We start from the raw sequence: 27145 nt of genomic DNA, 5'->3' as shown, positions 1-27145 counted from the left end.
ACCAGAAAAACTCACCTTAAAATAACTTTTAAAAAAATTCACGAAACTGTTTGATAAGAACACTGCGCAATATTCGCACTTTCACCGATTAGGTAATAAAAATAATACAATATATGTATAACAATAGAAAAACAAAATTTAACTCTGAACCACAGAAATTACCAAGTCGACGTAGTGACCACTCTCTAGACGACTACGACGACCGATAATAATAACTAACCGACACTGGCGAAGAGACTGATAAAATTTTATTATACAATATACAATTGACAGCCGTCATTGTCAAAATTTTTTTTTTTTTTTTTTACGTTTGTTCCGACCAACCCGAACAAATTGTCTGGACAGTCCGTCATTGTCAATGTCAATCAGATGATGCTGTCAAACGTTCCACTACAGACTACACTTTGCTACAGATAACACAGTCTTTAATAGCACTGTGAAAAAAATACATAGTTTGTATTAAGAGTTAGCAGTTGTAGGAAGTTAAAAAACCTGCAGTATGTTCTCAACTACATATTGTAAACAACATATTTTTACAGTTTCTTTATACTAGTGAAGGTTCATTCATGTTCACTATTTACAGTAATTAATTAACGAATTAGTTAATCCGAAGTAACTATGAAACTAAATTTGTAACATTAAAACATCCCATTATATACTTACATGAAATTACAGAATATCAGTTCAGTGACGTAAAAACTTTCAACTACACTCATCGAAAGTCAAAATACTCAATAAAAATCTAAAATAAAAGTAATAACAAAAAATAATTTAAAAAGTTACTATAATGCCGTTAAAACGTAACTAAAAACATTAATCACCTCATGAATATAAATTAATGAGTACAATTAGATAACATTAAGATATTCTTGTTTCAAAATTCTCTGTTATATGCAGCCCTGTAGCCATATTGATAATCAATAAACATAATCCGACGTGACCAACACAAAGAAATGAAAAATTATGACTTTTTATTAACTCGACTACGCAGCAAAAATTGTATAATTTTTGACATATTTTCTATTAACTAAAAGCAATCAATAAACTAATGTTAGTAGTATCTCTGTATTACATGATATATTACTGTTTAACATCATTTGATAAAGAAAAGCGTATCGAATCCTTTTGGCAATTAGTGATCAATCGTGGTATTTTATATCATGTCTTTTACAATTAGCAGTTATTTATGAAATATTTGCATAATATTTGTTGTTCAAGGAACTATCATGGGTTTTACTAATCTTTATGCTTAGCAGAAATCGTAGAATATGACTAAGAAGTAATATTTCAAAAATCTTTTCAGTTCACTTAAAATTATAAATTTTGACATTTAAATACTGATGATATTTGGCATTTAGTGCTTATTTATATACACTTAACATTTATATTTTCAAGTGTAAGTAAATATATATTTTGTAACAGTTTACAATTAACATACAAACTATAAATTAAAATCGTAGGTTTTTAATCATTCTTTTTTGATTATTAACCGTCTACGGATAACTTTATATAACAACTGTCAAAGTAGCGTGCTGTCAAGTCATGAAGACATGATACAAGTTTAATTTGACAGCACAAAATACAATATGAAAAAAAAAACAGTCTGTTGATTTACCGCGAAAGTTGTGGTTGTTTGTAATTGTTTCTTTTATTCAAGTTACGAAATAAAATTTATTTTACGCAATTGTTCTTTCTGTTGTTGTTTTTTAAAAAGAAATAATATACTTGGTGATATAGTCGTGTGTTTATGTTGGAATAAAGTCTACATTTTGAGTGTAAAGTTTAAATTCCTGCAGAAAAGGTGCCCATTGATTAAATAGTTATTTTCGCGCTTTCCAAATTTGAATCGTACACTTAATATTGTATTTTTTAAAAGGTTTATATATTACTGGAAAATGAGTCTTAGCAGTTTAAGATGTATAAGAAAGTACAATAATTTAGTGAATGTCCATATATCAAGTGCAATGGTTTCGAAAGTTTTGGGACCTTGTAAAAGGGAAGTGAGCACAAGCAGTTCGCAGCGAGCCAATGTTGCAACACATAATTCGAAGCCAGATTGGAATAGAGCTGTGAGCGAAGCGGAGAAGATTGTTGGATACCCGACATCGTTTCTGAGTCTGAGATGGGTACTCAGCGACGAGATCGCAAATGTCGCACTTCATTTGAGGAAACTCGTGGGAAGCAATCATCCTTTGTTGAAGACGGCCAAGTTAGTTATTTCTATTATTTTAGCATTCACTTTTTAATTCATTATTAATAATTGCATATTAATGTTTGGGAATCATAATACGATTGTGTCACTAACCAGGTGGAAATTTATTTAGCAATTTCGTAATTGATTTGTGGGATACATAGTTGTGTAAATAGATGGGTGATTACGTTACATTACCGTTACTCTGTATGAGAATTTTTTACTATAAATACAGGACAACCGTAGCGGTTATTATTTTAACCGACTTCAAGAAAGAAATAGGAGTCTTATAAAATTTTTAGCTTTTTTAGATCGAGATGAAAGTTTTAAGTAGTTTTTTTTAATTCATCTAAAATAATGAAACTACCAGAGCCCTAAAAAAAAATATTTACGATTAAAATTCCTGATAGTCAGATCAGAAGGTTCTGTCTCTTATCTATGACCATTGTGGTGACTGTAAAACCGACATATCCCTATTTCGCCGAGCGCACATATACTTTTTTAAATGAATGATAATGGAATAATAATGATAAATCCGCCATCGGTATACACTGGGCACTGGGCTTGGGGCACCAGAGAGGGATGATAGGTGAGGATGAAAAGGCGGGTCAGTTAGCCCATCCATTCTCACCCGAGCGCACCTATTTGACTCCAACGGCGAGAGTCAAACTAATGACCTTCGAGGTCTGTAAGTTTGATACTAAGTACATATCTACTTATACCAATGGGGGGCAGGGAGAAAAGGGATTGTTAGTAATGGGGTCTAACATTGCCATTGCTAGCAATATACCCTATATGGTCGACTTCTACGAGGTTCCCTTTGGGAACCGTCGTGGGTTGTGTCGTCGTGAAACCTTGGGAAACTGACCTGTCATCCTCACTGGTGTCTTGCGCATTTCATCACCACTTACAAACAACAAGAAACCGCAGTTAGGTTTTGTAGATGTATTCAGAGAGACGCTGCTGCCCGTCCCTCGCTCTTCTTTAGTCGTCTCTTACGGCACCCACAGGAAGAGAAGGGGTCGCCTATTCATACGGCAAAATTACCTGACTATATCCTTATTTATCATCACTCAATGCTGCATCTCGAATGTCGATAGCGCAGGTGGGGCTACCAAAATAATTTCAATAAAAATGAGATTGTAATGATATTAGATATTGTCTATATCTATATGTTATGGAAAATTAATAAACTCACTGTGTTTTTACCGTTTCTGAAAATAGGCATCGGATAAAAAATTAATATAAATTTAAAAAATAATATAATAGATATTGGGTACATATCTGGTATGTTTGCAGAGAACAGGGTTAATGATTTTTTTGCTATTTTACGTAATTATAAGGCAAAATTTCATCAAAGATTAATGACAATAAGTAATCATATTGTAAAGACTGTATTTCTCACTGCATACCTGACGACAAAAGATTTTATAATGAAATAATTTAAATTTGTATTTTGTAACTAATGTTTAAAATTAATAATAATAGTTTGTATAATTAATAATGTAACTGTAAACTATGGGTATATACCTGAAAATAAAGAGATTTATTATTATTATATCGTGGTTCTCAATGTTTATAAGCAGAAAGAAACTCACAGACTCCCGTCATAGTTGAAAAATCGAATAAATTACTTAAAATCGTGATCATAGCCTCATAAAGTATTATTTACACACATACACATTATGATCATTATGAAGTGGGCAATAAAGGTCGACGTTGTGAAGGCTGCCAATTGCTTTACCGACCTAAGTATATTCGTGTATCACGTAATATCATAGTTTCAGCGTCTCGAATTCTAGATATTATTTCTCACTGTAAAAATTTCATTGTAATGTAAGCACTGTCTATACAAGTACAAAAATAATAAAATTAAGGCTTTAGGTACATAAGTGATATACTTATATATTTTTATTATTCGAAAATTAGCTGGTGAAATGATTTCGTGACGGCCCGAATTTCGGACAATCCAAGCAGTAGGCTGCGTTGCCGTATATGGCGATAGGCCGTAGGATAGGAATAATCCATGCCTATACGCACTTCTACTTCTATATTTTGTTCCCAAAAAAAAATAATGGCTTTAATATTGTTAACCAACGCTCTGTGTGGGAAGAAATTGAAAGAAAAAATATACGAAAATATAATAATAGTTTATTTCAAAGTAAATGCTACGATCGTCTTTAAACATAGTATGTATATACTTTGTTTAAAGCTAGTATACATGAAAATGTATTGCTTCGTTCACGTGGATTTCAGAAGTAGGAAAACTAATGAAATAGAACACTTTTAGATGATGTATCATGATAAAACATACACCAGTTTTTAAGTTCAGAATTATAAAACTGGAAATCCAATTTGGTACAGTGGTTTTTACGTGATGCCTGAACGAATATACAGACAGACAAAGTCTTAAAAGAATTATTGTTTTCGGGTGTATTCGTTTGGTTATTTTATTGCTAGATATATACCTATAGCAATTTATTTCCATTGCAGGAACCTGATCTACAATGGGAAGAACAATATGCAGGCATGGGGTCTCATCGTATTGTTGGTGTCGAAGGCGGCCGGCCATAGTCCCGAGATACCTGATATGGAGCAAGACAAAGCTGCCGGTGTGCTGCATAGGTAACTTTTTTAATTTTGGGCAACATATAACTTTAATATCAGGAAGAGGATCAATAATGTCGTTTGGCGGCATCATTGCTAGCAATAGGTATATCTTGTCAGGAAAATCTCCACGCGCTCCTTCCTAGCCACCATCGTGGTTAATTCTTGGTGGTTTCGTCATTATGGGTCAACTGGTACTCCGCCAACGTATATCGTATATCGATAGCGCAAGCGAGGTTACAACTTCATTCATCATCCTCATATCAGCCATTATCTGTCCACTGTAGAACATAGGACTCCTCCTATTGGGAGGTTTTGCCAGTAGTTGCCACGCTTGGCAGGCGGGTTGACAACCGCTGTTAGATTTTAGTGATGTTTAATTAGGGACGCTACTGCCCATTCCTCGTCCTCCCTTAGTCGCCTCTTACGACACCAACGGGAAAGAAGCGGTGGCCCATTCCATAAAAAAAAAACCTAAATGAGATTATGTATTTTTATTAATCAGTCTCGTTAGATTTGTCTTATATTGTGGGAGTTCTACTACAGAAATATCACTATAAATATATATATTTGTTTTTGCAAAAAAACAAGCTACTTCAATCATGAAGAAAACAATTCGAAGGTTCAAAGAGCAAAGAAATTCTTATGCTTTGATGTTTCATGTCAAAATCTATCTGTAATATAAAGATATCGTGATTTCAACTTTTTTCAGAATAATGGGTGTCAACAGCGCCTAAATTATCATCCGTTACTAATGTGGAGCAAACATTTCAATATTCATGTGGCATGGAAACCAAACAAACATATATAAATTTGCAATATTGTTCACGCTATACATGATTATTTCTAAATTCTTTACCTAATAGCCCAAAATTACTACAGAGCTGAAATTTGGTGGAGACCTTGGGTACACTATTAAAAATAAAATACCAAAAGTCCCTACCGATCCCATGTGTGTTAAAAAAGTTATTCAAGGTTAAAGGTAAAAATTATAAGTTTCTTGGATATGAACGGTAAGTTTAATAAAAAAAAAAAAAGTAGGCCAGACGAAAATTGTAGATTACAAAATCATAAATTTTTTGATCCACCAATTTTAAGCCCTATGGGAATTTTGTAATTTGATCATTATTTTTCTGTTTTGACTGGACTGTAACCAAAGGGAGATTTTGTACAAAAGTTGTTTGCTTGGGTACCTCTGCCTCATTCGTATCTCCACCGTGTAACAGTTGTGTTTGTATGGCTGTGTTTGGGTTTGAAGAGCATATCTAGTTTGAATATGGCAATAAAATTATATGTACAGAGGCATAACACCTTAGTCCTCAGGAAAAAAACGTATGAATGGTATCATGGGGGAAACAGTATACTCTGTTATGTCCATGTCTATAGGCGACGGTTACCACTTTCCATCAGGTGGGTCGTCAAATTGTTTGCCATTCTGAGTTGCATAAAAAATAATAATAACATTTTTACTTATAAAACTGAAACAGATTGTAGTGTTTAACATTCGTATGTATTTAATTTTCCTTATATGATTCTATGGCATACCATGCAGATTCAAATAGCACTGCTTATATTGAATACCAAGTGTTACCTGGGATTTTATTAATGTGGAACATGTCTATATGACTCATAATGTATCCCATATGTCAAGCGAGTAATGTAGTCTTAGCGTACTGAACTTTGATACGTTCATATCATAATGTTTAGTGATCTGTACTTCATACATATTTATGGATATCGCTAACTGGAGGTGACGTTGTCGAGATGGCGAGAAATCGTGTAAATATTTAATCCATGTGCGAATAAAAATTAAATGCTGTTCTATGGTAAGCAAGAACGTGACAATGACTTGATAGATTTGGCTTTTTTTATATTTGTAATAGTTTCAGCTTTGTATAATATAATTTATAAGTCTAGGTAGACTCGGATAGAGTCTCAGAGAGATTATTTTTTATAAATTTATACCTATAAAATTTAAAATTAACCTCTCTAAATGTCACAATTTTCCGTTTCTAATCCATAATATTCTTATTTCCTATTATTTTAATGGTATTAGCTCTCTCTTAAATAAAATTATAATTGAAGAAAATATTTAATAGTAATTAAATAGAATTAAAATAAGTTAAAAAAATTAAAGAGAATTAAATATATATATATATATATATATATATATATTATGGGTGAAAATGGTATGGTAACCCCACCTTCGCTAACGGGATACGTTGGCGGAGCACTAGTGAAGGCTGATTGATGAGAATAAAAACAGGCCAGTTAGCCCATCATGATGAATTCATCAGAAATTAACCATGATAGTTTCCAGGGGGAACCGCGAGGAAGTCGACCTGGTTGGGTATATTGTTAGCAATGGGATTCTTAGTCCATTACTTACAATCCCTTTCCCCCCAGATATATATATTATTATGTAGATTTATACTCGTAAGTGAATAGTAAAAGGCATTGGCTTATTTATACTTTTAAACGATTTCAAAAAGGAAGAGGTCAACTCGATTGTTACTTTATTTGTATGTTCCGCGACATCTTTGGTAATCTAAACGAATGTGATGATTATTTTTATAATGGATACAGGGTTTATTTCTGTGTTGGTCGCATTTTAATTTTCTTGAAATAAAAGTCTGGTTCTTTTTTTTTATGCAACAAAATCTAATTTATTAATTATGTTAAGACTGCCAAGTACCTATCCTATTTTCCTGTTATTACAAGCCTCAATGATTCTGTCAGCATGGTTAACTTACACACACCAGTGTATTATAAAAATACTAAATAGCGGTAGTATTTCCTTATTGGGTACTTTTTTCGCAATTTTGGGTAAAAAGTTTTTATTTGCCTAATTTTGAAGAAAATTTTAGAGAAGAGTTGTAATGGGCTTGGAGAAATTTGTGTAATTTTTTTTTCAAAATTGGGTAATTGTTTCAGTACTTGTAAACTTTGTAGACAATTCCAGTAAAATACATGAGTGAAGGTACATAAGGAAAAGAGAAAGGGAGGAATGACAGAAACAAAAGAAATTAATTTTTCGTTGTTCATTTTATGGCACATGGCAAAACATAGTGAAAAACATTGCTACTTTGTGATAGGGTAAAAATCTTGAAAATCATATAGATTATGAGAAAAAATATTTCACGTTTGTGTAGAAATTAATCGCATCGCATCGCATCTGGCAACCCTGAATCTACTCGGTATATAATAATTATGTTTTTACTTAAATAAGAAGAACCAGTATTTCTGCGTGTACATGCGTTACAATGAAAACCTTCACTCAACGAGTTCCTTGTCCGCAGTCAGCGGGCGTTGGCCGAGGTCACGGAGATGATCCGCACCTCGCACTTGGTACACAAAGGGCTCGTCAACATGAACGTTAGCCAGCAGTTCACTCGCGACCCAGACGACATGGTGTTCGGCAACAAGATCGCACTCCTCGGCGGCGACTATTTGCTCGCTAACTCGTGCTCGGAGCTCGCCAACTTGAGGTAAGATTATATTTACATCGTAAATACTATTCATTTTTTCATCAGGCAAAATCACTCCATTCAGATGAACAGTGTAATCCAAATCAGAAGGTCACCAATACTAATTATCGTTACTCTGACAGTCTATTCAATGGTACAATACTTTATTTAGCAAATCCAAAATCTTGAATTTTTTTATACAACTTAGAATGGCAAACAAGCTGACGGCCCACCTGATGGAAAGTGGGAACCGTCGCCTATAGACATGAGCAGTACCATGGACATAACAGAGTATTTTGTTTCTGAATGTTCAGCAGATATACTATAAAATGTGAAATAAAGAAAACTAAGTCTGCAATTTGACTAAATCAATTTTATCATCATCATATCCACCTTTAACTGTCCACTGCTGAACGTAAGCCTCCCCCTAGGGGTTTTGCCAGTAGTTGCCACGCTTGGCAGGCGAATTGGTAATCACAGTCAGGATTTAGAGATGATTAAGAGGGACGCTGCTGCTCATCCTTTGCCCTCCCTTAATCGGTTCTTACGACATCCACGGGATAGGAAAGGGTGGCCTATTCTACGCCGGGACTACACGACCAAATCAACTTTACTTATATGTAAATTTACCAGAGGGAGACTTTGTACAAAAGTCGTTTGCTTGGGTACCTCTGCCCATTCGTGTTTCAACCGTAAAACAATTGTGTTTTCATGGCTGTGTATCGGTTTAAAGGGTGTGATATGGCGTGAATTTATAGGGTACAGAGGAATAACACCTGAGTCCTCAGTAATGGTAACGCATGGGGGTATCATGGGCGAAACAAAATACTCTGTTATGTCCATAGTACTGCTCATGTCTATAGGCGACGGTGACAACTTTCGATCAAGTGGGCCGTCAGCTTGTTTGCCATTCTAAGTTGTATAAAAAAAAAAAAATTAAATGCTAATAAACAAATGAATTCAAAAATAAAAGAACCGACAACCGCTCCGCTGATGATCTAGCCAAAGTTAAGTCCCAGACGTCTCGCTGGACCACGAAGCCACACAATATATGTCTAAACAATGCTGAATAGGAACTACAAGCTCCTATTCACCATTGTTTAGGTACATGCAGTGTATTTCCACAAGGTGACGGGGATCCCCAGGATGTCGTTAGAGGCGATTATAGTGGTACAAAGTTTACACGTGTACAAGAAAAGGAAAGGTCGACATAAAACACTATAAGCCTACGCCGGCGTGGTAATAACTTTCTCTTATGGGGAGAGACTTAGGTCAGCAGTGGGAAATGTGCTGTTATATGATGGTCATGTTAACATAAACGCAATGATGTCGTAACTGTAAATCTGCACGGAGTCTATTAATTATTGTAAGTTTTATTGAGTAGTTGTTCTAAACTTAACTTTTCTCACTGTGATTATTTCTTGTAATCATTTGTATCTACAATAAGTTTACTACTGTGATATTTTGGACAATAAAGAGTCTCTGAAGAGAGATTTATTTAAACAATTAAGAGTATCTATCTATCTTACATTTGAAAAAAGCAACATCGATGTTTTTTGCCCGTATTTCTTAGCTGTCATTGCATTCCAAACTAGGCGGTACATTAATAAAAAAAAATGACTATTTAAAAATGTTTATAAATAAGTTTACTTGAATAAAAATTCTTTATTATTATATAAAACTTCGCTTACATTAAGAACTTGTGAACGCGCCGTGTTTGATAATGATGTTGTAAGTGAATTAACACCATCGTGCCGTTCGTCGCCATTCTCGTTTCACCATCAATGGTTATGTTGTCGTTAGGCAATACATGACCATATACATGGTACTTGCTAAATAAACGACAATTGTCCACTGGTGAACATAGGCCTCTTATTTTTTTTTTATTTTGCCAGTAGTTGACACGCTTGATAGGTAATGTGACAATCGCAGTTTAGCTTTGGTGATATTTTAACAAGGATGCTGCTGCCCATCCTTCGACCATTGACTTCTCATAGTCGCCCGTTACGACACCCTCGGGAAAAGAAGGGGTGATCCATTCTATGCCGGGACTATAGTCCCGGCATAGAATGGATCACCCCTTCCTTATACGGTTCTAATCTAAAATAAACGATATAGATAAAATATATGTATAAATGTAGTTTGTTGCTTTATCACAAGCAAGTATCAGAGAAAAACCAGAATCGTTTATGATACCATAACCATCGAATGAAGTGTTTTTTAAACGTTTTCTAGCATCGTTATTATATAGTTAATTTTAAACTTTCGCGTTGTTTATACATATTTTAAATACACAATCGGGACTTAAAGTGTTGTTAAAACTTTTACAAGTAAATAGTATCTACATACCTTCTTCTTTATTGCCGACGTTATTATACCTATGTGTTATTATATCTGAATATGTGAAATGGCGCGAAATCGAAAGAAGTTTTTAAAATAATAAACGTGTTCCAAATTCAAAATAATTAAGAAGTTGAAAAAAAGAAATGTTTTTATGTAAAAGTATTTATGGCCAGACTAGTTATGTTTTTAACCTACTTCAATAAGAAGGAAGTTCTCAATTCGGTTGTATTTTTTAATGTTTGTTACCTCATAACTCCGTCTGTGTTAAATCGATTTGAACAATTCTTTTTCAAACTATTACTATACGTTGTTAGTATCATTATTATATAGGTTATACCCCATATTGTTGGTTATGGTGTCATTCATCATATCAGCTTTTATCTGTCCACTGCTGAACATAGGCTTCTCCCAAAAGTACTGTACTGAGCCACCTGCATCCTCACTCCTTGCAATGCATTGGAGATTGTCCTACACTGCCCGTACGGGGTCGTCACTCAAGAACCATTCTACCCCATCAGTTGTCGGTTCTTCGAGCTATCTGACCAGCACATTGTTACTTCAGCTTGTTTATATCTTCTTGAGGTCATTAGTTCTCGTTATTTACAGTCTCAGATGTTTGGGCCGTGATCGTGATCATCTAGAAGGGGATTGTTAATAAAAGAGGGAGACTTTGTACAAAAATCGATTGTTTGGGTACCTCTGTCCTATTCGTGTTTCAACCGTGAAGCAGTTGTGTTTGCATGGCTGTGTTTCGGTTTGAAGGGTGCGATATGGCGTGAATTTGCTGAGTACAGGGGAATAACATCTGAATCCTCAGGAATGGCAACGCATAGGGGGTATCATGGGCGAAACAGTATACTCTGTTATGTCCATGGTACTGCTCATGTTTATAGGCGACGGTTACCACTTTCCATCAGGTGGGCCGTCAGCTTGTTTGCCATTCTAAGTCGTTTAAAAAAAAAGATCTTTTTTTAAAATAAGAGTCCCTTCAGAATAATAGCCCATGATTGTACGTTATTTCACTAAACTGGGTGTTGTTTTGCGGAAGTCCATATCACTAGTTAGAGAATGTTTAATTTTCGGTTGTTGGCAGTTGCATGCATACTAATGATAGCGGAATAAAATAATTTTAATCGACTAACTAGTATATGTTTTTTTTTTTTTTTAATTTTTTCCAATTACACTTGACGTTAGGGTGGGCGTGTTGTGTAATATATGTTAATGTGCTTGATGTTGACAACAGTGAGTGCTGTGACCCATTGGCAAATTTATTTTGTTATTGTAAAATATGTTATATTACTTATCGTCTAAGGTCCAAATTGTTTACCGTGCCAGAGTGAAGTAGTTAGAAGTGACCTTCGCATGCTGTACGCGCCGGATTTATTTGCTTTCTAGATATATTACTTTTAAATAAATTCAGTACCCTTGTGTCTTTGGTAATTCATGTAATTTAAATAGTTAATAAAAATTTTTTTCTACATATATTCATAATAACTATAATAATATAGTTATTATGAATATATGTAGAAAAAATTTTTACATTTCTCCATTTGAATGTTGTCTGGAAAATAATGGAAGAAAAAATTGATGCTATAATTTTTTTCCATTGTGTTTGTGTTTTGAGTATCCGGATCCAGACAGTGCTGGAATTAAGGAATAGTAGAAAAATTACCAAAAAGTATATATCTTTAACGTAATTTATAATTGGTTTGCCATATTAGCTAAGTTCATACTTTTTTGAAAAGTGACCAACTTAAGAAGGTCGAAGAATGGCCGGCAGTGTCCCTCTTAAAACATCACCAAAGCCTAACTGAGGATAGCAATCAGTCTGCCAAGCATGGCAACTACTGGCAACCTCTTCCCCGCCAACTCCTATGGGGGAGACCTATGTTAAGCAGTGGACTATTAACGACTGATTTGAATGGAATGCTAACCCCAACTGCACGTGGGGGGAAAGGGATTGTTAGCAATGGAGTTTGATAGCCCTATTGCTAGCAATATACCCTGTCAGGTCGACCTCCACGTGATTTCCCCCGGAAACCATCGTGAACAATTCTTGTTGGATTCGTCACGATGGGCTAATTGACCTGCTTCATCCTCACCTATCATCCCTCACTGGTGCCCCGCCGGTGTACACCGATAGCGCCGATGGGGTTACCATTGCATTATTACCTATAAAAAAAAACCCAACTGCACTATCGGTTAACACTGGTGGGGGACCAGTAAGAGATTTATAGATAAAAATGAAAACAGATCAGTTAGCCCATTGTGACGACTTCAGCAAGAATTAACCACGATGGTTTCCATGGGGAACCATGAGGAGGACGACTAAATAGGGTATATCCATTACTAGTAAATTAAAAATCCCTTTCTGCCCGCTAGGTGTATTAGAATTTAACATGGCGTGACATGCCTACCATTATCACTGTCTACATTTTTTTTTCTAATTAAGTTACTAATTTATTAGTATCTGCCAGATTCAAACACAAGTGGTTAAAGCTCCAAATATATGGTAAGTCGCAGTAAACCAACACATTCTCAGCTCGATACATATTGTCGCCAACCGTCGTGAATACTACATAGTATTTAATACTTTCACATTTGTTTTATACTTCCTTTTCAATCTCCTTACAGCTTTTTCAATAAACCTTTCCATTTTATTATAAGTGGTTTTGGCTCGACAAGGTCCATAAGAATAACATATAAACTTTTTGGGTACTCGAATAAAGGGAGAGTACAATATGACCGATCAACTTTCGCTTATGTATGTGTAGGTATTATTTCAAACTATACATACTTCTTTTACTCAATAAGAAGTATGTATAGATTTATATACGCTTACATAAGGAGATGATTTTTTATCTGTCTGTATATTTTTGTGTGTATCTTACGAGATACATTCGTCAATTCTGAAATGATTTCTTTTATATTACTTTGATAGTTTTTTATGTCAAATAATTTTAGATTTTATTTTTCAATTGATAAGGTTTACTCTCGTATCTTGGCTGTGTGCTTCCGGTATAGAATGGGCCATCCATTCTTTCTTTTTTTTTGTAGAACACATTTTTTTTAATAAATTATAAAGACTACGTTATTATTGTGTATTCAGGAATCAAGAACTGGTGGAGCTCATGTCGTCCGCAGTTCGGGACCTAGCCGAGGCCGAGTTTCTGGGGGAACGCGACGACCAGAACAACCCACTTCCGTCACGCCCCCTGTCAGAGGAACAGATTGACCCTGCTGCAGGTACAAGAAGTTTTAATATTGTAAATGCAATTGATATTTTTTCTAAAGAATTTAATAGATAGATAGATAATTTATTTGCATTACTTACAGCACACAAATCACAACAGACATAGATATATACAAAAAGCGATATAAAAGAAATATAAAAAAAAAAATACATAAAAGGGAAACAATTTTTGCTTTTCATAACTACACAAAATAGTCACAACTCATTTTATTGCTTTGCCCTCAAAAGAGCAAAATACTGATATTATGTTGTGGCCAAAGGGAATAAAATAATGTCAGCAGATTATCTATACAATAAACAATAATTAATTTACAGCGTACAGAGGAATAACACCTAAATCCTCAGAAATGGCAACGCATGGATCATGGTCGTAACAGTGTACTCTGTTATATCCATGGTAGTGCTCATGTCTATAGGCGACGGTTACCACTTTCCATCAGGTGGGACGTCAGCATGTTTGTCGTTCTAAGGTGCATAAAAAAACATATTAATACGACGGTTTATCTAGCAGGTAAATGGAACAAAAAAGTAACTTGATGTAATATTTAATTTATTGACTAAGTTTATATAAAACAAAATTGTTATGTTTTAATATATATTATGTTGAAATTGCATGATTTAAAACATAGTCTCCCTAATTGCTTGATCCTTAAGATATCCTGTGTTATAAGGAACCGGGTAATGGATATTTTGGGGCATGACCCACAACACTTGGATCCAAGCCAATAAAAAAATGTTTGTTTTTGAAATTAACCCAGCCGAGAATCGAAATTGGGACCTCATTTACGAAAAGTGATGTACTCAACCACTGCGCCACGAAGATAATGTATATGAAATAAAGTAATGAAAGCAAAATATAATATGACGTTCCAATACAGTACGCAACTTGTTGGATAACATTTCAGTGCAATAGAAAGCAACTTTTTATATAATCATTCAGAAACTGATACGTAATTAACTCTATATCGCGGCTTCGTCTATGATCGTATCATAATGTTGAATAGTTTATAACCTTTTTCTAGTAATGAGCAATCAAATTAAAAAAAAAAAACAATTTTTCAAATCCGACTGGTAGTTTCATACATTAGCGCGTTCAATATAAATAATGCGAAGTGTCCCTCTTAAAACATCTGCAAAACCTAACTGCGTTTACCAATCCGCCTGCCAAACGTGGCAACTACAGCCAAAACCCCTTTCTTTCTGCGGCTTTACATTTTTTAATTGCATAGACAAAGCAAATAACTTTTGTCTATGTGGTTTTCTTGGACAAACAATTCTATAAACTTTTGAATACGGCTATTTTAAAAGAAGAAATAAGTTCCGCTTCGTTCTATGTTTGTATAAGACTTAGCATGCGTTATGCATACATCCGTACCGTCTTGTAATATATTTACTAAGCAAATGTTGATGAATTCAATTTTAAATATTGTACACCGTATTGGTGACTGTGATGGTACAGGTATGTGGTGATTAAGTAGAACAAGAAAGTATGTTAAAAACTAACTTTTATCCGCGACTTCGTCTGCATGACCTGTACATTTTACTAACTGGGATAAAAAGAAGCTTATTTTTTTATACTACTTAGAATGGCAAACAAGCTGACAGCTCACTTGATGGAAAGTGGTAACCGTCGCCTATAGACATGAGCAGTACCATGGACATAACAGAGTATACTGTTTCACACATGATACCCCCCATGCGTTGCCATTCCTGAGGACTCAGGTGTTATTGGTCGGTACCCTGTAAATTCACGCTATATCCCACCCTTCAAACCGATATTATTATTATATTTATTTATTTTATTTACATTTTACAAAGCCCTGTGGTTCCGGCATAGAATGATCGAGGGATGGGCAGCAGCGTCCCTCTTAAAACATCATTAATGCCTAACTGCGGTTACCAACCAGTTTGCCAAACAACATTATTGGTATAGTTTTACCGAAAATGTTTAAAAAAAAAACAATTTTTCAAATCCGACAGGTAGTTTCATACATTATATCGCGTTCAATATAAATGCGAAGCGTCCCTCTTAAAACATCTCCAAAGCCAAACTGCAGTTGCCAATCCGCCTACCAAGCGTGGGAACTACTGGCAAAATCCTCCCCATGATAAACTGCAATAAGGAACGGCCTTGTTTCTCATGGCAGTCTATAGCCCTTTCAGACCTGAACGATACGGGCGTGAGTTGTAACTTTAAAAAATTCTAAAACCGCGCGCAATTCATTTTTACTCACGAAGCTGAAATAACATGATAGTGAGATTCTAAACTAGCCAATAAGAAATCATTCTAGCGGTTAGGTGGTGCAGTAGTCTCGTGCGTGCCGGCAAGATGGCTTGGCTCCAAAACACGAAAATATATTTAATCCGAAAGAAAAAAAATCTTGGGCCTGAAAGGGATATGGGAAGCCCGTGTTCAGCAGTGAACAAATAACAGCTGATATGGTGATGATGATGAAGATATTTAACAAAGACAAACCCATGACGTATTTATGTATAATTTTGGTCTCGTTACGGTTTTATTATTATGTAGAGAAGACAGTAAGGACGTGAAGTACAACAGCCGTATGTCATAATCATTGTATGTTAATGGCCGTCCCGACATCATGTTTGAAACAATGAAACCTATGTCAAAATTGTATGAGTACATTGCTAATGATATCATTCATTAGGTATACAGTATTTTAAATATAATATAAATTTTACCTTAATAGTCGGATTTGTAGTTTGGTAATACTATTATAGAAAAACAAAATTCGAAATATTATTGTTTTTTGTCTATGGTATAGTTATTTTTTTGACCAGTTTTGCGTCAGTTGTTGGCAAATTTTATTTTTATATTTGTATTTTTTTTTTTATTTCTGCGCATGCAGCAATAATTTTAAAGAAATTTGTTAACTTTTTGATATACATGGTTTTTATTCCATTAGTTTTAATGTAGTAGAAAGTTAAATAAAGGGTAATAAACATACGAACACAAATCCTCTATCAGATATATAACCTTCTTATTTATAATATTAATTTTACATAAATATACAATTATGGGCTATAAAATTTACAAAGTTTATATTTATAAAATGTAACATTATATCCAGCACAGTAGTATCTAAACTACGCCTAATCTATATCTTAGATACAAATGCCTACAATAAGATTTACGAGCAGTTTTAATACTATCTAATTTAAAATATACTATAGAAGCTAATGTTGAAAGGACGAGTTAATGTTGCGTTTTTTTTTAGTGGGTGATAATGTAATGGTAAATCCACCCGCGCTGTCGATATACACTGGCGGGGCACCAGTGAAGGATGATAGGTGAGGATAAAGTAGGGTCAGTTAGCCCATCGTGACGAATTCAACAAGAATTGTTCACGATAGTTTCCAGGAGGAACCACGCGGAGGTCGACCTAATAGAGCATATTGCTAGCAATGGGGCTGTCAAACTCCGTTGCTAACAATCCCTTTCCTACCGTTAATGTTGCGTTGTTGTGCGAGGTAATGGTAATCTAAGCGTTGTGAATTATTATAGTAAAGATTTATTCATTATTTTGTTCAATTCTAAGTACTTATCAAATGTTCTCAAAAGAACGAAGCACCAACTGAGCATTTTTTTTAACTAAAGTTGACAATCTCTTATTTATTTATTCTTTTGCATACAACGAAACATGACTGATAGCATACTCTACTATTTAGTTAATCCTAGTTATATTTTTATCTAAGGAAAATTAATATTACAGTGATGGACAGCAGCGTCCCTATTAAAATATCACTTATTATTGCAGTTGCCAATCCATCTACCAAACATGGCAACTACTGGCAAAACCCCCCTTTAGAGCGAGTTCTATGTTCAGCAGTGGACAGTAAATGTCTGATATTATATATATGTATATATAATAATAACTGCTAATATATTTATATATAATATATGTAATAGGTAGGTATACTTTTATTCCATTCGAAAGGAAACTAAGTATAGAAACAAGTTTTTAAAGTTTATATTAAAATAACATTATAGTTAAATATGACAATTTAAAACTTGGCGTCCTTGGCAGTGTTGTATTTGACAAAACTCGCCTTCGGATCATCTTTATATTCATGAGTTCATTTTTTGTATTAGTACTGTCTTTTCCATGTATACTTGTGTATGGGTATATATATCTATCAGTGGCCTAGTATTTATCTAGTTCGAAATTAAGTTGAGCTCGTGCTATATAGCTTAATTTAGGACTTAAAAGCGTTGTGTAAAAAAAGCTTTTTTAATTTTTTTTAACTGGAAAGTTCTCTATTCCAATGGCACTGAAAATACAAATTAATCTATTAATATTTTTTAACGACTAACGGAGGGCAAAGGATAGGCAGCAAGGTCCTTCTTAAAATATATCTAAAGTCTCACTGCGGTTGTCAATCCACCTGCCAAGCGTGGCGACTACGGGCAAAATTCTCCAAGATCCTTATGTTTATCAGTGGACAGTGAAAGGTTGATATGATGATGATGAATGTATTAATAATTATATTGTGGATCCATTATAACTTGAATAAGAGATTTATATTATATCATACTAACTTTTACCTGCGACTTTACGCGATAAAAAGTAGCCGATACACTTCACTATCCCAAATACTTCGTGTATACTAAACTTCATTGAGCAGTTAAACCACCAAAAGGCATCAAACAAAGATAGATAGATAGATAGATACTCTTTATTGTTTCCTCCAAAAGATTACAATAGTAAACTTATTATAAATATAAACAATTACATTACAAAGAGACACTCACATTTATATCTGTAAGAATTACCACCAATGGCACAGAAATAAAAATCGCCACTCCTGCTTTCCCTTCTCAATGTAAATATGCCACAGTCTACTGACATGGTAATGTAACGAGGTGCCTATTAAAATTCACAGCCGTCTACCAAAGTAAGGTACCAGACGCGTCTTGAATGCAAGCATTCTTTTCGTGATGCGAATGGAAAATAAAATACTTGTGTTGCGTTCCGATTCTGTCCTTCCTTAATAATGAGGAAGTGACCGTACGAATGGCTCGTACACTCGCCTGACGCAGAGATTACGAAAATTTAAAATAGCTAATAACTCGTTTGAAATGACGTCGAGAAGGAAGAGGTTCTTTATTCGGTATTTTTTTTTTTATGTTTGTCACGCGATGTATTTGCTAATTCGGCACTGATTTTGATACTTTTTAAGGAACAGTGTTCGCTTCCGTATCGGTGATATATAAATCAAAAACATCTATTTTGATTGTGATAACATATCATGATTTCAGCCATTATCCGTCCACTGCTGACTATGTTCAGCCTCTCCTCTAGACTACCATAAAGTTTAAGTACCATAAATCTTGAGTCACCTGCATTCACATAACATATTATTATAATTAATGTTCTATGGTACAATATTTAAAATTATTATATTTATCTATACTTATAATAAATCTGTAGAGAGGTCAAGACTGTACATGAAATATATTTCCTAAATAAACTATCGGGGGGTGATTAGTGATCGATACTGATGCCAAAAATGCAATCAGTAAAATTTTTGTCTGTCTATCTGTCTGTATGTTCGTTATAGAAAAAAAATTACTCGACGGATTTTAACGAAACTTGGTACAATTATTCTTCATACTCCTGGGCAGGTTATAATTTATTTTTCATCACGCTACGATCAATAGGAGCAGAGCAGTGAAGGGAAATGTTGGGAAAACGGGAGAAGTTACTCCATTTTTAAGCTGCCGTCGCGTATGCAGCCTTAATGGCCACTTTTTAAAATGTAAAAATGTCCACCTGTACGAAGCCGGGACGGGCCGCTAGTTGTCAATAAAACCAATGCGCGACCTGTTAGAGTGCACATGCAAACACATTGAGAACAAATAATTTATCGAAGATTTTTTAAAATTATTTTATTATATCAGCCATTAACTGACCACTATTGAACGTAAGGGTACCCTTATTGGGGTATTTTGTCAGTCGAAGCCAGGCTTGGTAGATGGGGTGGCAACCGCAGTTAGGCTTTGGTGTTGTTTTTTTTATGCAACTTAGAGTGGCAAACAAGCTGACGGCCCACTTGATGGAAAGTGGTAACCGTCACTAATATACATGAGCAGTACCATAGACATAATATTGTTTCGCTCATGATACCCCCCATGCGTTGCCATTCCTGAGGACTCAGGTGTTATTCCTCTGTACCTGGTAAATTCACTGCCATATCCCACCCTTCAAATCGAAACATAGCCATGCAAACACAACTGCTTCACATGAAACATGAATGGGACAGATGTAATCAAGCAAACGACTTTTGTACAAAATCTCCCTCTGGTTGTTTTAAGAGGGATGCTCTTAAAATAACAACAAAGACTAACTGCGGTTGCCAACTGCCCATTCCTCGACTGTTAAATTCTCTTAGTTGCCTTTTATAACACCCATGGGAAAGGGTTGGCCCATTCTATGCTTGAATCATACAATAGGGATAGGGATTTAAAGGGAGATTGTTCAATTTGTATAGATAAATGAGTTTCTTACTTGTTGTTTCTGCCACCAAGCAAAAGTACAAAAGTCGATTGTATATTGTATATTGCTAGCAATGGGACGCTTAACTAATAATCCTGTCTCCCCTCCTTATAAATTATTATTGTGTATTTCAGAATGGGACTGCATCGTGGAACCACTCCCAATGTCTGGCGTGATGGGTAATCTACCACGGGAGTGGGCGGCGCGGCACGTGCTGGCGGCCGGCGCACTGCTAGGCAAAAGCTGTTCTGCGGCGCTCAAACTAGCTGGCCATGGTCCTGCGTTGCAGACACAGGTGAGATCGTTGATAGACAACTCTGAAACCTTCTGTCTTTGATCTTATAATTCGAGATTCTCTTCCCAAATAAACGTTGGATTTGAACACATAATAGTTTAAATATAATAAGTTGTTTAGTATATATACAATATAGTAAGATTGTCAATTGCAAAGAGAGAGAGAGAGACTCACATGAAACATTATATAATTAGATTAACCCTGTTCGCCGCACCATAACTGTAAAATTACTTGCTTTGACTTCCACGAGACAGGCTTTGCCTAGTGTGGAGTCATAGCTATATTGTACCATAGCCTAATTTTGTTAAAGGAAATAAAGATATTCTAAAAAAAACATCTTTGCAACGAAATTCCATCAAGTATCTATAGTTACACTTCACACAATTTCAACCAAATTTACACAATTAATCTTCGGTAGAATTTTGTAATTTTTACCTATTTTCCAATCGACGGAAGAGGTGTTTTTACTTTACTTTGGTACTTTTGCCAGTGTATAACAATAGCGTAGGCGGGTTTACCATTTCTTTATTACCCATTACAAATCCTTTAAATAAATAAGAGGGGAGGTGAAGGGATTGTGGAATCTTGTGGAATTCGTCACGATCGTTTAATTGGGCTGCTTTAATCATCACCTAGTCCCCCGTCTCTCACTAGTGCCCCGTCAGTATAAACTGATAGTACAGGTGAGGTTACTATTTCGTTTTCGTCCATAAAAAAAAAAAAAAAAAACTTTAATTAGGGTCCCACTCACTTCTTCACTTTCCAATAAAACCGCCTTACTGTACATATACAATTGTATCGTTATGTTTGTAAATTGCCTTGCTTATTTCCTATATTGTATAATGCAAATAAAGTATACTCATTCATTCATTCATTCATTCTTTACATAAATTACACTTACAATTACAAACTTACAACAAGAGTTAATTTTTATAAATAAATTACTACAGTAGTAGAAATCCGTTTTTATTATTAAAGCGTTAATTTCTTTGAAATTAAGAATTTATTGTAAAAGAAAAAGACACTTTGATTGTTGAAGTAGTTTTATTAGTGGTTTATCGATTTCGTGCATAAGGCGGTAAAATTTGCACAGCAATGTTTTTCAATTTTTAAGGTATTTGTTTAGTAAGAAGATTATTAGATTCCTCATCATCAGCTGTGAACTGTCCACTGCTGAACATAAGTCTCCTTTGGGGAGTTTCGCCAGTAGTTGCCATGCTTGGCATGCGAATTGGCAATCGCAGTTAGGCTTTAAAGATGTTTTAAGAGGGACACTGCTGCCTATTTCTCGTGCTTTATTAGACTATTTTTTTTAAATGGATGATAATGGAACCCCACCCGCGCTATCGGTATACACTGACGGGGCACCAGTGAAGAATGATAGGCGAGGATGAAGTAGGTCAGTCAGCCCATCGTGACGAATTCAACAAGAATTGTTCATGTTTGATGAACAATTCTTGGTTTCCAGGAGGAACCACGTGGAGGTCGACCCAATAAGGTATATTGCTAGCAATAGGACTGTCAAACTCCATTGCTAACAACCCTTTCCCCCCCAGTATTAGCCTATTTACTATTGTTATTCGTTTTCCATCGCAGGGCTACCTGTTCGGGTGCCACCTGGCGCTGGCGTGGCAGGCGTTTCTGGACCTAGAGTCGTTCACGGGTCCAGAGCCGGCCAGCTTCTCGTTGGTAGGCGCTCCGCTCGCCTTCACGCTGGAGGCGCGGCCCGACCTCTACTGCTACATCGAGGCCGGCCGCAGGAGCGTGCACGACGTCGACTATCACGCAGTAAGTTGATACATTTTTACTAAATTAAAAAGAAGTATTCTATTTAATTTAGTAAAAATGAGCGAGAATGAATGGAGATGTCGCTAGGGGCCGCCCTAGACGAACGTATGTTGACCAAATAGGCGACGTGCTGAAGAAGGGCCAAATTAAAAGTGCCCGTAACTGGCGAGCGTGTATGAAAAGATTGGAATGGGGAGGAAGCGAAGGAGGTTTGTTTGAATCGAAGCATTTGGCATTCCATTGTTTCTGCCTACCCTAATGGGAGACAGGCGTGACGGATATGTATGTATGTATTGTATTGTATTGTAAAATCTTTATTGTATATAATTCAAATCAAGCACTGATAAATGATTTAATATACAATGGCGGACTTATACCATAAAGGGATCTCTTACAGTCAACCTTTGAGAAGCTGAAAGAAAACTATAGAATGTATAAGGGTAATAACCGTACAATTAAAGATAAACTAAATAATACCCAGTAAAAACTTGAATATATAATACAATTAAAACAGCTCTATACACCTACATATGTAAATAATAAAAGTAAATGAATAATAATATAACATTAATACATAAATAAATAAAAACTTACATATAGTATATTTTCATTGTATGATTACTTATTACCAATATCATTATAATCATCATTATTTTGATATTACTATAAGCCGCTAATTGTAATTTTTTTTTGATGAGTGAAAATGGTATGGTAACCCCGCCTGCGCTAACGGAATACGCTGACGGAGCACCAGTGAAGGGTGATAGATGAGAATGAAAACAGGCCAGTTAGCCTATCATGATGAATTCATCAGGAGTTAACCATGATAGTTTCCAGGGGGAACCGCGAGGAGGTCGACCTGGTTGGGTATATTGCTAGCAATGGGATTCTTAGTCTCCATTACTAACAATCACTTTCCCATCGCTAATTGTGCATTGTTTGACCATAAGTTTTTTTCGTAAGTGTGGTTTTGCCAGTAGTTGCCAAGCTTGACAAGCGGGTTAGTTAATTAACTAGAGGTAAATTAAATTTGCAAAGTATTTTAGACGATACCACATGCCATTAATGGAGTAATTGGAAAACGCTATACACAAATACATGGACAATTTGTTTAGATGGTAGGTACACAATAACAACCATTAAAAAGCATTCATGGGGAAAATTCCGATGTAAATTGATATATGTATATAAACCATTATGAAAATTATGTAAACACCTATAATTCAGAAGTGAATACATGGACAAACTCTCGACTGATGAGTGTGTAATCGATTAACAATATTTGGCAGAGACTGAATTAGAAATATACAAAACACAGAAACCCTAAAAATCCTAACAAATAAGGGAGGAATGAGTGTTTGATAATGGAATGGTAACTCCGTTGCGCTATTGGTATACGGCGCGTGTGCGTGTGCGTGTGTGTGTGCGTGTGCGTGTGCGTGTGCGTGTGCGTGTGCGTGTGCGTGTGCGTGTGCGTGCGTGTGTGTGTGTGTGTGTGTGTGTGTGTGTGTGTGTGTGTGTATGTGTGTGTGTGTGTGTGTGTGTGTATATATATATATATATAAAATAGTGAGTAGGGATATATTTACATTATTACATGTATTATATCTCCATATTTAGAAATAATAGGATCTTCATCGTGCCTCCAATCAAATTGTTTATAATAGAAGAGATCGCTTTTAGCGATAAGGTCGCCCATTGTTTTCTCCTTGTAATAATTTTTTTTACCACTGATGTGGCAAACAAGCATACGGCCCACCTGATGGTAAGCGGTTACCGTAGCCTATGAACGCCTGCAATACCAGAGGTATTACGCGCGCGTTGCCGACCCTGAAGAAACCTCTTTACCCCCTTTTGAAGAACCCCATGCTGTAGTCTCTTGGGAAAACCACGGCAGGGAGCTCATTCCATAACCTGAGTGTTCGTGGGAGAAAGCATCTCTGAAACCGCGTTGTACGCGACCATTTAGGCTGTAAGGTATGAGGGTGAACTCCCTGTCGATGGCGAGCCGTACGATGATAGAAAGTGGCCGTAGGCATCATATTGAATAATTCCTCTGAGCACAGTCCGTTGTATAAGCGGTAGAACACGTAGAGTGAGGCAAAATCTCTCCTAAGACTTAAGGATTCGATACCGCTTGCAAGCCTGGGATCATCGACAATTCTCATAGCTCGTCGTTGCACTGAGTCGAAGGGTTCAAGCTGGTATCTAGGTGCTCCCGCCCATAAGTGACAGCAATACTCCATATGGGGCTGGATTTGCGATTTGTAAAGCATTAATCGCTGATCCGGCGTGAAGTAATGCTTCGCTCTATTAAGCACACCGAGTTTTTTGGATGCCAGCTTCACCTTATCTTCGAGGTGGCCACGGAACTGTACGTCACTAGAGATGTCGACACCAAGGATCCCAATGCTTTTAGAGATGTTAAGAGACGTGCCTTGGAACTGTGGGGCCACAGCAAATCGGGTTTTCTTAGCGGTGAACGCGCAAGCTTGTAATTATTTATATCTAGAAACTAGAAAAGATTATATCTAGAATAAGTTTATTATTGTAATCTTTTGGGAGAAACAATAAAGAGTATCTATCTATCGATCTATGATAAATTATAAAAATATGTTATTGATGTCAGCTGTACGAGGCGGTGGTGTCGGGCGATGGCATCGCCAAGACTGTGGAGCTGCAGCGCGAGCAGGCGCGGCGGGCGCGGGCAGCTTTAGGCCACTTCCGCTGCGGCGACGCGCGCTCCGCCCTCGCCAACATCCTGTCCGCGCTGCACCACGCCCTCGACTAGAAGGTGACAACAATAAGGCTAGCACAATCAGTCCCATGTTCAATCGTCGATCACGCATACACCACCCATACACTACAGCCATAAGAACATGCCTAGCGTCACGTTAGGATAAAGACATTGCAGAGTACTGTTTTCATATCATACTTTTTAGTGATTCTGTTAATATTAAAAATCATATATTTGGGTTTATTGGTAGAGAACTCTTTTAGAGTTAAACTCGCCTTTGTATATTTATTTACCTCTGTCATATTTTTTATATACTATCAGTGTGTATAATAATGTATGAAAAAAAATGTATCATCTGTGTACAATTTTAATGTGTACAAAAGATTAAATAAATACGCTATGTCCATCCTGCATGATTAAAGGGAGATCATTAATATATGCTAAAAGTAATGGACCAAGAATGCTCCCTTGAGGTACACCCATTCAAACGAGAGACCCGTTAAATCTATGTATTTTAATTTTTTGAATTCGATCAGTTAACGACCCACCTGATGGATGGAAAGTGGTAACCGTCGCCTATAGACATAAGCAGTACCATGTACATAACAGTGTATACTGTTTCGCTCATGATACCCCCTATGCATTGTCATTCTTGAGGACTTAGGTGTTATTCCTCTGTATCTTGTAAATTCACTGCTATATCCCATTCTACAAATTGAAACAATGCAACAAAAATGCAAACACAACTGTTTCACGGTAGAAACACGAATAGAACAGAGGTGTCCAAGCAAACGACTTTTGTACAAAGTTTCCCTCCTTTTAGTCGTGCATTCTTGACAGAGTGATTGTAGTTTCCATAACGACAGAGTTGAATTGTCACTCTCTCTGGTTGAGGTCCTTACAATATCTCTTCCTCTACTTCTGTTCTTTTCTATATGTACTTATATAGTTTCTATTTTTAATTATTATTAAATTAATATCTTTTTAATATAAATATTATAAAATTATTATAATTTTAGCAAATTTGTTGCTCGAAGGATAAGTTATGTTTTTTTTTTTATAATTAATACGAGTACATTCCATTAAATAAAAATAGTTCCCATGTACATGAAATTATTATGTTGAATATTTTAATAGATATATAATAATAAATTTTTTATTATTATATATTGTTTATAGAATATGTTTAAATAAAAAAATACAATGTATTATTGTTATATATATATATATATATATATATATATATATATATATTACATATACTGATTATTCCGGAGTCTGGTAATGAAAAAATGAATATTTTTTGAAGTTTGTATGCAAATTTCAATGGCAAGCAGAAGGCCTACTTATATAATTTTGAAGTAATGTTTGCTACTTAATATTAAGTATTTTGCTCAATTTTATATTTAAATATTTTGTTACTTTTCATGTTTGAATGTATAGTCTTGTAATGAGAGTACAATGCTATAAAAATAAGTATAGGAATGACATCTTGTTGTAGTCATCGCGTCTTAGCTTTCAAAGTTAAACCGAGTAGGGTAAGCAATATAATTATTTTTGAAAAATAAATAGAAATATGCTTACAACGGTTTCTTTCTAATGGGAGTTGCAAATAAAATATTATTGTATTATAATTTCTGCCAATTTACATAGTGTCGTTTGCGATTCTAAAAAGAATGAATGACACTCTTGTTTTATTGAAAGAAAGTTGAGAAAAATACAATTTATATAAATTACATAAAATATGTAGACGAAAAATTTACATTACAAAAGCAAGGTAAAGCGCCAACAACGAACGACCTCATTATTAAATAGTAACTCTTCCGCGAAATCTTAGGATGGACGTCATGCCTTTGTCCATTTTTAGGTCGCGACCTTAAAATTACTAAAAATGACGTTATATTAGTGACGTAAATGTCACCGTGCTATTGAATAAGAGCTTATAA

The 27145-nt window shown here is 35.3% G+C and overlaps 2 protein-coding genes across 4 annotated transcripts in view; one reads left to right on the top strand and one right to left on the bottom strand.

The window, feature by feature from the left end:
* Positions 1-232, bottom strand: part of LOC113511910 (uncharacterized) — an 85427-nt gene extending 85195 nt beyond the window's left edge. For both annotated transcript variants that reach the window (XM_052894495.1, XM_052894494.1), the window contains exon 1: positions 16-232. The gene's annotated coding sequence lies outside the window, so the exon portion shown is untranslated. The remainder of the gene's footprint in view (positions 1-15) is intronic.
* A 1383-nt stretch (positions 233-1615) lies between these two features.
* On the top strand, positions 1616-26400 carry LOC113511909 (all trans-polyprenyl-diphosphate synthase PDSS2). Of its 2 annotated transcripts, XM_052894493.1 has the most exons (8): positions 1616-1801; positions 1877-2209; positions 4685-4816; positions 8098-8286; positions 13718-13854; positions 20514-20674; positions 22271-22462; positions 25092-26400. In XM_052894493.1, exons 2-8 carry the CDS (start codon positions 1896-1898, stop codon positions 25251-25253), a joined length of 1287 nt encoding a protein of 428 aa, XP_052750453.1. In that variant the 5' UTR covers positions 1616-1801; positions 1877-1895; the 3' UTR covers positions 25254-26400. The 2 variants fall into 2 exon arrangements, with proteins under 2 accessions (XP_052750453.1, XP_052750452.1); XM_052894492.1 differs by having other exon boundaries at positions 1616-2209.
* Positions 26401-27145: the final 745 nt, after the last annotated feature.

The sequence above is a fragment of the Galleria mellonella genome, unplaced genomic scaffold, assembly GCF_026898425.1.
Source record: "Galleria mellonella isolate WM207_F2 unplaced genomic scaffold, CSIRO_AGI_GalMel_v1 utg213, whole genome shotgun sequence".
NCBI lineage: Eukaryota > Metazoa > Arthropoda > Insecta > Lepidoptera > Pyralidae > Galleria > Galleria mellonella.
The sequence above is the reverse complement of the archived record's forward strand: the minus strand, read 5'-3'. Positions and strand labels throughout refer to the sequence as shown.